Source organism: Oryx dammah, unplaced genomic scaffold, assembly GCF_014754425.2.
Source record: "Oryx dammah isolate SB20612 unplaced genomic scaffold, SCBI_Odam_1.1 HiC_scaffold_10, whole genome shotgun sequence".
Classification (NCBI taxonomy): Eukaryota; Metazoa; Chordata; class Mammalia; order Artiodactyla; family Bovidae; genus Oryx; species Oryx dammah.
Genome location: NW_024070194.1, coordinates 9,139,000 through 9,150,078, shown reverse-complemented (window position 1 = coordinate 9,150,078; position 11,079 = coordinate 9,139,000). Strand labels below are relative to the sequence as shown.

General features: G+C 43.9%; 1 protein-coding gene across 1 annotated transcript; it reads left to right on the top strand.

Moving 5' to 3' along the window:
* The first annotated feature begins 3,136 nt into the window (after positions 1-3,136).
* Positions 3,137-8,339, top strand: LOC120869536 (spleen trypsin inhibitor I-like). Its single transcript, XM_040248919.1, has 3 exons — positions 3,137-3,306; positions 7,139-7,330; positions 7,776-8,339. The coding sequence occupies exons 1-3, from the start codon at positions 3,153-3,155 to the stop codon at positions 7,799-7,801; spliced, it is 372 nt and encodes a 123-aa protein (XP_040104853.1). The 5' UTR covers positions 3,137-3,152; the 3' UTR covers positions 7,802-8,339.
* Positions 8,340-11,079: the final 2,740 nt, after the last annotated feature.

The following is an 11,079-nucleotide window of genomic DNA, read 5'->3' as shown; positions in this document are numbered from 1 at the left end:
AACCTGGGGATTGCTTAAAACAGACACCAGCATCCTCTTTCACAAAGAAAGAATCTATGACTCAGAGAGGTGAAGTGACTTGCCCAAGATCACAGAGCAACATAGTGAGTTACAAAGCCAATCTTTTCTCCTTAATACCAAATCATTTTTTATTAACTGTTATAAATTAATAATTATTCACAATAACTAAGCAACAGATTTTTACAGTATTACTCTTACTATTATCAGATCTGACATTCATTAAAAGGTTACTCTTGTCAATACCTATACAAAGCATTTAACAGAGATAATATCTTTTCAGTCCTCACCACAATTTTATGAGATTGATAGAGATAGAGAAAAACAACCTCTGAGTTTTAAGACCTGACTGAGCACCCCAGTGGGCCTTATGCTCTCCTGTTCAACATAAACATTTCACAAAACTTCAACATCAAACAAGGCCTTTCTGTGTCCATGGTGCATGCTAAGTTGCTTCAGTCATGTCCAATTCTTTGTGACCCCAGACTCCTCTGTCCATGGGGATTCTCCAGGCAAGAATACTGGAGTGAGTGGCCATGCCCTCCTCCAGGGAATCTTCCCGACCCAGGGATGGAACCTACATCTCTTATGTCTCCTGCATTGGCAGGCAGGTTCTTTACCACCAGTGCCAGATGGATTAAGACCAAAATAAGCCACTCAGGAATCATGTTTGAGCACAGACAAAAGTAGCTATATTAACCAAGCACCAGTATGACTGAGCACCTTCCTATCTTGAATGACAGCTACTTCTTATCTTAAATGACAGCTACTTAGACCCTGTGAGCTCTAACCTCTATCTAGTCTTCCTTTGTGAGAGTTAAGATATCCAGTCGAGAATAGTCCCACTTCCCACCAACATCCAGAGCAAAGCCAGCTTCCTGAAACCCTCACAAAATAACCTAACACAAGCCCACATCTTGTCAGTTCTTCCTAAAATCCTCTTAAAGAGAAGCCATATGGTTTCCCAGGGTGTGTAATGAGTACAATTCATTCAACTAGCACAGGAGCATTTCGGGTGATCTGTGGTTGGAGACACTGACAGGTATAAGCATTCTCCTCATTTATTAACGTAAAGAAAGTGAAACTCAGAGACACTGAGAAGTTTGCCCAAGACTTCAAAGTAGTGAGGACAGAACCAGTTCTGTAAAGATCTCTTGTTTCTTTTTAAAAAACAACAACAACAAAAAAAAAAACCCTGCTGTTTGAAGTCTCTAGGCCTTGATTGTCTCATCTGTAATGGGAATTTAGGTTTTGTTGTATAAATGTCACTCAAGTTCTCATAATCCCCAAGGAAGAGGGGCAAGGTCAGAAGGCTTTCTCAACTAGAATCCTCGTGGTACCATCTGTTGTTCATGGGTCCTGAGCAAGTGACTTCACCTCTCTGAGGCTTGGCTTTCTCCTTGACAAAATAGGATGAGAATCTCAGATGTTGTAGGATTGACATGAGGCTAAATGAAGTCATGCATGTGAGATGTCTCAGGAGAGAGCAGACCCTCCACTCACAGTGGCTTGTTTGGTGAGTTATTGGCTATCGATGCCCTTCTGTCCTGGGGCAGCTCGGTATTGAGAGCTCCTGGCCTTCTCCAGGGAAAGGGTGTCTGTGCAGGAAGGCAGCCCCTCATGTCCTCTCAGCTCATCACCCAGCTCTGTGCTTGCTTAACATTTGACTGGACTTGCTCCTGAGGCTTCTGGTCATTGAGCCCAGCTCCCTTCTCCTTGACCCTGGAGTGGAGCACAGAGTGTGTGTGTGTGTTTGTGTGAGTGAGTGTGTTTGTTAGTGGGAAGATGCTTGTCTGGGTCTGGATAGGTGACTGTGTAACGGTGGCCTTGTGCACCATGGCTCTAACTGGGAGTGACTAAATGAGAATGAGTGAAGACACTGTGGGTCTCACCCCTCACATGTGCCCTGAATTTTACATCTTACAAAGCAGCAAAGTGTATGGTGCACAGACTTGAAGTCAGATTCCTGGGATCAAATCCTGTCTCTACCATGTATGATTTTAAGCAAATTTCTTAACTTCTTATTGCATTCAATTTCTTCATCTGCAGCATGAAGAAATAGTAACAGCTCTTCACCCCCTGTTTTAAGACTATCGTGAGGATTAGGTAAGTTAATATGCAGTAAGGGCTTAAAGATAACGCCTGTATCTAGAAGGAGCTAGGAGTTAACCGTCACAATTACTTATTATTACTATTGCTATTACAACACAGGACTTTGACTTCTCAGGGAGAAGGAATATATATGTCTGTTGCCTCCATTGCTTCCACAGCAACCCTGTGATGTGGTCAGCGCTGATCTCACCTGACATGTAAAGACACATGGCACTGAGGGACTTACATCCTCAAGTACAAAGTTAGGAAAAGGAAGAGCCGGGACTCAAACGGAGGTGCTCTGATCCCAAAACCCCTGGGGAGAGAGCAGGAGGAAGTGGGTGGTTACAGGTGACCTCCCAAGGTCCCCTGAGGTCCACTCTGGCAGACAGCCCTCCTGTGTGTGAAGCCAGTTGAGGGCCAGCAGGTGGCCAGGTTGTGGAGACATGTTCAGCTCCCTTCTCCCCTTTGCCCCCTCCCCTTACTCCCTTTTCTTTCCATAAAACAGGCTTTGTGCCACAGATACAGAAGCTCTTCCTCTAGCTCAGCCTCTGCCTGGATAAATGCCAGATACGCAGTGTACATCCAGGCAGTTGAGATGCTGCCTCAATAGTTGCAGAAAGGTGTCTCTGTAGTCTGAGTCAAGTGATGGTGGGGGCACTGATGCCGAGAGGTGATGAATTTGCAGGAGACTGAAAAGGAGGGCTTCAGCTAACATACTGCTGTCCATTTATCCATCTTTTGATTTTCTCTCATCCACTCACAGACCATCCATCACGGGCCATGCCCTGCCCTAGGTGCTGGGATGCTCCCTGAGTGGCCATATTGGACAAGATTCCACCTGCGGAATCACAATCTGTGTTTCCACCAGACCCACAGCCAGAGTCAAGTCTGAGAAACACTGTGACTGGGCATTTGGCTCCAGCAGGCAGAACAGGAAGTCTGGTTCTGTAGGGAGATTACAGACTGTTCGTGATCTGACCCCAGATCTTCCCTTTCCTCACTCCCCTCCTTATCTCCTGCTCCCACCCTTCAGCTGGGGTATGAAAAGCACAGTCAGCCCCCCCAGCTTTCCCCAGGAGCCCTCCTGCAAGGCCACGAAGATGAGCCATATCTGCCTCTCCATAGCCCTTCTGGTCCTCCTGGGCACCCTGGTGGCTGGCATTCCAGGGTGTGGCACCAGCAACCAGGCCAAAGGTGAGTCTTGGCTCTCCTCTCCTCTAAAAGTTAGGGTGGGGAGGAGGAGAGTCCATAGAAGGCACAGGGAAGTAGGAGTGGGGTGAGTGTTGTCAACCCTCTCTGGATTTCTTCTTATAAATTGGGCAGTTTTCACTCTAGCGACATTTTTTGACTCTCGATAGATATCATTGCGTGTTAAGTTTTGGGGGAAAAAAAGCATTCCACCTGACTCTACCATATCAGGGACCTCATCTCTGAGACTCTCTATCCTGGTCACTGCCTTGCCCCTGCACCTCACATAGCATCATAACAAAATCCATATTTGATCCTTGTCTCGATTCATGCCCCAGGCCTCCTGAAACTCTAGGAATTCACTGAATTTTTGTAAGTCATGAGATGAGTGAAGGATGGGACCTTAGATAGTGTCTGAATGGGACTGGATTCCAGAACATGTCGTCAGGTGATTAAAGGGTTAGAACTATCAACCCTGTCCCTCTGGGGAGAGGAGAAGTACTGTGTTCAGTCAACAATGGCCAGTGATTCTATCAAATTACCTACCTCCAACCCTTAATCAAAACTCATACACATTGGGTTCAGAGAGCCTCAGGGGAGGTGAAAACATCAAGGGATTGTGAGGGGGGGAAAGTCCTAAGAGGGTCTGGAGCATCAGCACCCTCAAGTCCCCATTTGACTGATATTTCTTCTCCATGTGTCTGTCCCTGAGTTTTATGCTTTATAACAACTGAGGACAGTAAGTAAAGGGTTTTTTAGAGTTCCATGAATGACTCTAATAAGTTATTGGACACGGGAGGTGGGTCGTGGAACCTCTGAATTTAGAGCCGTTGATCACACGTGTAAGTGACCGCAGAAATTGTTATCAACACTTGAAGTGTGGGTGAAACTCAGGGAGCCAGACCCCACCCTGTGGGGTCTGGGTCACCTCTGTAGATTTAATGTCAGAAGTGAATTGACTCCTGGATGCCCAATGGGTATTGGGGAACTGGTTGCTGTTGGTAGAGACCCACACGTTGGGGTCAGAGACAAAACCCAGACACACTCTTTTATATCATTGGTGTCTGGGTTGAGGTTCAGAGACCAGGGTCTATATTATGTGGAGCAGAGCAGTCAGAACTCCTTACCAGTTCTCTGCATTATCAGAATTCCTGGTAGAATCAGGTGAGTGAGCGAGTGAGTGAAGTTGCTCAGTCATGTCTGACTCTTTACAACCCCATGGACTATAGCTCACCAGTCTCCTCCGTGGGTACTTGATTAAATGGGTTGTAACAGGATAGTGTCTTGTCCTGATCCTAGCATTCATATGGTGTGTGTTCTGGGGCAAGTCATCTGCAGTTTCTTCACCTGAACAGGGGGACCAGGTTACATGAGTTTCTTAAAAGATTACCAGTCATGAGTATGAAGAGTTTACACTTTTCTGATCAATGATGTCCGTTTCCCATCAAAATATTTTAGTCCAAAAGACTCATCTGTCTACATTTCCTCACCACCCCTCTAAAAAAATTCATCTTTCAAATATGATCATTTCTCTATTATGAAATTAATCAGAGAGTTGAGTGACAGCTGAGTGTCTTCCCTCCAAAGGCAACTGCAGGCAGAGCAGGAAAGGCAATACTTTTCTATGAGTTTGCTCGTGGGGCCAAGACTGTTTTTTCCAGGCTGGTACAATATTAATCAAAACTCAAAGCTCTTCTTCTTGCCTCCTGGCCAGACTATTATTTTATTTTCCTATCAAGATATAGAAAATTAGAAGTAGACTCACAATTATATAGGCAGGCCTCATCATCAAATACACTAACAGGAATTTTATTATATCAGCCTTTTCAGTGACTGTGCACTTGGCATGAGGATGAAATGGGAGATTTATTCCCTTGATAAATATTCAGCAAATACTTATGCTTTTGTCCCTAAAAAGCATATTTCTTGATATAGGAAAACAGCTGTAAACAAAATATAGTAAAATAATATGCTTTCTAAGAGGGATACAGACGATAAAGACAGGGGGAAATCCTATTCCAGGTCACGACGAGTTTTGTGAGGAAGGAGAGTTATGGGGATTCAGGAGGCTGTAGAGGATCAGGGAAACCCTCTGTGACGAGGAGACATTAAGCAGAAGCTGCCAAAAAGGAGCCTGATGTGTTTGAGCAGCAGCCAGGACCAGGGTGGCTGAAGCTGAGTGGGTGAGGGGAGGGGAGTGGAAGGGGATGAAGCAGAGAGGCCATGGGGGCAGGTCATGAGGAACCTTCTAGGACTTTATAAGGATAAGAATTTGACTCTGAGAGAGCTGGGAAACCACTGAGGGACTGGTCATGGGAGCAACGAGATAGGACTCGAGTTTTAACAGGGTCCTTGTGGCTGCAGTGTGGAGCGTGGCCTCTAGGGGGCGAAAAGCAGAGACGGGGCCCCTGGGCAGGCGGCTGGAGTGGTCCAGGGAGCCATGATGGAGACTATACCTGTGTTGTTCCCTGGGTTGATTCCAGTTCTCTTGAATAAGCTGAATGACTTGCTATGTTAATATACCTATGGAGGCTTCATCACAAATCATGATTCATTAAATCTTTCATCATTTGTGATTGATTCAACCTCCAATCCCTCTCCCTTCCTGAGATGTGGAGAAAATGAAAGAGGGGAAGGTAGGAATGAAAATTCCCACACCCAACTCAGGCAGTTGTTTCCCCTAACAACTTATCCCCATTCTTGGCTTTGGTGCAGGCTTTACAAAAATCATCTCCCTCACATGATAAAAGACTCCCCTTTGCTCTCATCTCTTAGGAGATTCCAATGTTTTAGGAGCTCTGTGCCAGGAATGGAATGCAGACCAAGTTAATATTTCTTTTATAAGTCACAGTATCAATATTTCCTCAATATTCTATTATTCCAGTCTCCATGAGGTAACCGAAGTAAACACCAGTGTGTTTTCTACCATGCCTTTCTCCATTTACAACAGGATTTCCTCACACTTTTGTAATAGTGACAGGTCATGCTGCCCTACTCAACCATTGGCTGGCATCCAGGTGGGCACCTTCATCAAGGGATAACTTTAAATGAGCAACCCTTGGTGGTCCAGTTTAGCCATCGCCAGTCGTTGCCACAGTGGGCTCTTCGCCCTCCCCCTCTTTTGTATAAAAGGAACAGGAATTCATACTGTGGGAAGATGGTTTTCTGGAGACAATAGCATGCCATCATCTCCGTGGGCCCAATTTCCGATTAAAAATGTTATTCCTAGTTCCAGCAACTCTTCTCCAGATTATAGGCTGGTCCTGAGGTGAGCAGAATGAGACTGGGCTCAGTAATGCTTTCTTTTTTAACGGTGGAAGTTTCAACCACACACATATGTAGAAAACATAGTATTAACACCCGTGGTGGATTCATGTCAATGTATGGCAAAACCAATACAGAATTGTAAAATAAAATAAAAAATAATTTTAAAAAAAAGCAAAAAAAAAAAAAAAAAAAACTAAAAAATAAATAAATAAATAAAAGACATGGATCCATTGTCCGGCTCCAATAATTTTTATACATGGAGAGTATTTTTATATGTATCCCTCTTTTGTGTTACTTTTGAAACTAATCAGTAGCGTCATGCTAATTAATCCATAAACATTCATTAATGCCATGTAATTATTTATAATATTGCCCAGTCATTGTCACACCTAACAACATTAATAATAATGTCCTGGAAAGCAGGGTATCAAAAGGCTTTTTCACATTTCACACTTCTGCCCACCCCCTCCTCCCCATCACTCTCTATCACAAACTGGTGGTTTTAGTTGTTCATCTTGCAGACTGAGCTATGATGACCTTCCCTCTAACCGAGATCCTCCCATCCCTGCAGCCCAGCGGCCTGACTTCTGCCTAGAGCCTCCGTATACGGGTCCCTGCAAGGCCAAAATAATCAGATACTTCTACAACGCCAGGTCCGGGTTCTGCGAGACCTTTGTATATGGCGGCTGCAAAGCTAAGAGTAACAATTTTAAGAGCGAGGAGGACTGCCTGAGGACCTGTGGTGATGATATTGGGCCTTGGGGTAAGACAAGGGCCAGGGCAGAGGGAGAGAGGAAGGGCTAGGGAAAGTGGTGGCGGTCAGAAAGCCACGCACCTTCCCAAAAAGTGATTTTTTTCCTCACTGCCTCCCAAGAGAAGTGGCAGGAGTATCTGTAGATTGAGCATGTGCTCCATGGACCAGCTTGGTGGAAGGTCACCCCCTAGAAGCCCCGTCATAATCTGAGCCTCCTCACATGCTCCCATTTTTCAGATGGGAACACTGAGTCAGCCACTCTGCAGAGCAAGTCTGGAGTGCTCCTCAGTGCCCCACCTCAGCCTGGAAAACTCCCTTGCTTTTCGTTGGTTACCTTGGTCCTGGGATGACTGTGGTTGCACACTTCTGGGATGGTCTAGGACCTGTCGGGGTGGACAGTGTCCAGGTCTGGGCCTTCAGAAATGTCAATCAACAAGTTCCTTTCCTTTTACAGAGAACCTGCGAACTGTGCTCCCCTGAGATGCTGAAGTATGAGGAGGACCCACCCAAGGCTGGCCTCTAGCTGCTTCTGAAAAATTTCAGCCTCCTTTTCTTTCTTCTCAACCGTCCCCTCCTCAGCAGAAATCTGTCTCTGTCCTTCCTCCACAGGTCCACTTACTTTAGCCCTATCTATCCAGTTTGCTCTAAGCACCATGAAAGCAAATCTTCCCTTTATCCCTCACACTTCCCACAATTTCTGGCACAAAGGAGACAGTCCAAAAACATTTGAGGAAGGAAGGAAGGAATGGAGGAAAAAAGTTCCCCGTGACTGGAGCATCTGTAGAGCCTGAGATTAGAATCTGGATTCTTGTCTTAATCTTCTTCCTCACAGCATCCTTACTTTCATCCTCCACCCCACCATCACTGCTCTCCCTTTGCTGGCAAAAGTAGAATTTCCATCATCGAGTTTTCGGCTCAGGTGTGGGAGAGGTCTTTTCATGAATGAAGCCTCCTCTTCACATTGATTTGAAGGTCTGTGGCTTGCCTTATCTTTAAATAAATGCATATTTTAATTAAACAAACTGGAGTGGATTGTGTTGTTTGCAACTAAGAACCTTAACCCATAGGTTCCATGGAAACGGTGGTCTTTCTCATTTTATGCAGATGGGTGGGGAGCTCCCCATCACCTCTCCTCAGACTGAGCCCTACCAAGTATAAGGAGCCAATCCCTTATATTGACATCGACCTCTTATGGCCATGCCAGTGTACATGAAAGACTGGATGAGAGACACCTCAACAAGAAAACTTTTGTCCTTTACTTCTTGGGCCAGGTCAAACTTTGGGGCATATTATTTTCATGAATTCTCAGAAGGAGAAAAGAAGGAACATGAGGCTCAATTGTCAACTTGTCCTTAGAACCCCCTTCCCTGTCATTGTTTTGGGATAGGGGATTTCCAAGTCTAGCTAAAGAAGACCAAGCTCACATTTAGTGAGCACTGGCCATTTGCCAGGCTCTGTGCTTGTCATTTCCCCCAAATTATCATTCCTTCTCCCTCCTTTCCCCTTTGGTAACCATAAGTTTGTTATCTATGTCTGTGAATCCAGTCTTATTTTCATACCACATTTCTTAAGCCAGATCTCTGCTGATGGGCACTTGCATTGTGCACGTCTTGGCTATTTGTAAACAAGGCTTTTATGCACCTTGAGGTGCATGTATCTATTCAAATTAAAGTTTCTTTTTTCCACATATATACCCAGCATAATATAGTAGTTGATGGTGTAGTTCTATTTTTAGCTTTTTAAGGAAATTCCATACTGTTTTCATGGGAGCTGCACCAATATACATTCACACCAACAGTGTACAAGGCACTTTCTTTTTCTTCACTCTCTCTTCTGTATCTTTTATTTCTAGAATTCCCAGTGATAGCCATTTGACTGATGAGATGTGATATCTCATTGTCATTTTTTAAATTATTTATTTTTTAATTTAAGGATAATTGCTTTACAGAATTTTGTTGTTTTCTGTCAAACATCAGCATGAATCAGCCATAGTTGTACATACGTCCCCTCCCTCTGTGCTGTGCTATGCTTAGTCACTGATTCGTGTCTGACTCTTTGCAACCCCATGGACTGCAGTCCGCCAGGCTCCTCTGTCCATGGGGATTCTCCAGGCAAGAATACTACAGTGGGTTGCCATTTCTTTATCCAGGGGATCTTCCAACCCACGGATCGAATCCAGGTCTCCTGCATTGCATATGGATTCTTTACCATCTGAGCCAAGAGGGAAGCCCAAGAATACTGGAGTGGGTAGCTTATCCCTTATCCAAGGGATCTTCTCAACCCAGGAATCATACTGGGGTCTCTTGCATTGCAAGTGGATTCTTTACCAGCTGAGCTACCAGGGAAGCCCTTCCATTCTTCTAATAAATAGCAATGTTGATATCTTTTCATTTTCCTGTTGGCCATCTGTATGTCTTCTTTAGAAAAATGTCTCCTTAGGTCTTCTGCCCATTTTTAAATTGGATTTTTTTGTTTTCTCAATGTTGAGTTGCAAGAGCTGTTTGTACACTTTTGATATTGACCTCTTATTGGTCACGTATTTTGCATATAGTTTCTCCCATTTGGTAGGTTGTCTTTTTGTCTTGTCAGTGATCTCTTCCTTGCTGCCAAAGCTTTTAAGTTTAAGTTTGATTAGATAGGGCTTTTCTGATAGCTTAGTTGGTAAAGAATCCACCTGCAGTGCAGAAGACCCTGGTTCGATTCCTGGCTTGGGAAGATCCCCTGAAGAAGGGAAAGAATACCCACTCTAGTATTCTGGCCTGGAGAATTCTATGGACTGTGTAGTCCATGGGGTCGCAAAGAGTCAGACACAACTGAGCAATTTTCACTTCACACTAGATCCCATTTGTTTATCTTTGCCTTCATTTCTTTTGGCACCAGAGACTGATCCATGAAAATATTGCCTTGATTATGTCCAAGAATGTTTGGCCTGTGTTCTCTTCTAGGAGTTTTATGGTATCTTGTCTTATATTAAGGTCTTTATTCCATTTTGAGTTTATGTTTGTATATGATATGAGTAGAGTGAAGTCGCTCAGTTGTGTCTCTTTGTGACCCCCATGGACTGTAGCCTACCAGGCTTCTCCATCGATGGGATTCTCCAGACAAGAATACTGGAGTGGGATACCATTTCTTTCTCCAGGGGATCTTCCCCATCCAGAGATTGAACCCGGGTCTCCTGCATTGGAGGCAGATGCTTTAACCTCTGAGCCACCAGGAGTGTTCAGATTTCATTGACTTACATTTAGCTGTTCAGCTTTCCCAAAACCTTTTGCTGAAAAGACTGTCTTTTCTCCATTGTATATTCCTTTATCCTCTGTCATAGATTAATTGACTCTAGGTGCATGAGTTTATTTCTGGGCTCTCTATTCTGCTCTATTCCATTGATGTCTATGTCTGGTTCTGCGTTAATAAAATACTTTTATTGCTTTAGCTTTGTACTATAGTCCAAAGTCTGGAAGAGTCATGACTCAAGCTTTGTATTTTTCCCCCAGGATTACTTTGACAATTCTGGGTCTTTTGTGGTTCTGTACAAATTTTATGGTTATTTGTTTTAGATCTGTGAAAAATAACAAGTATTTTTATATGATTTGTCATTATAATCCTCATTTTCCAGTTGTTTTTGTAGTTATTCTCTGTTCATTTCTTCTTTTTGTTTTTCTTTTTGTGGTTTGTTGATTTTCTTTTAGTATGCTTAAGTTCCTTTGTTTTTAATTTTTGTAACTCTATTCTGTTTTTGATTTGTAGTAACCATGGAGTTC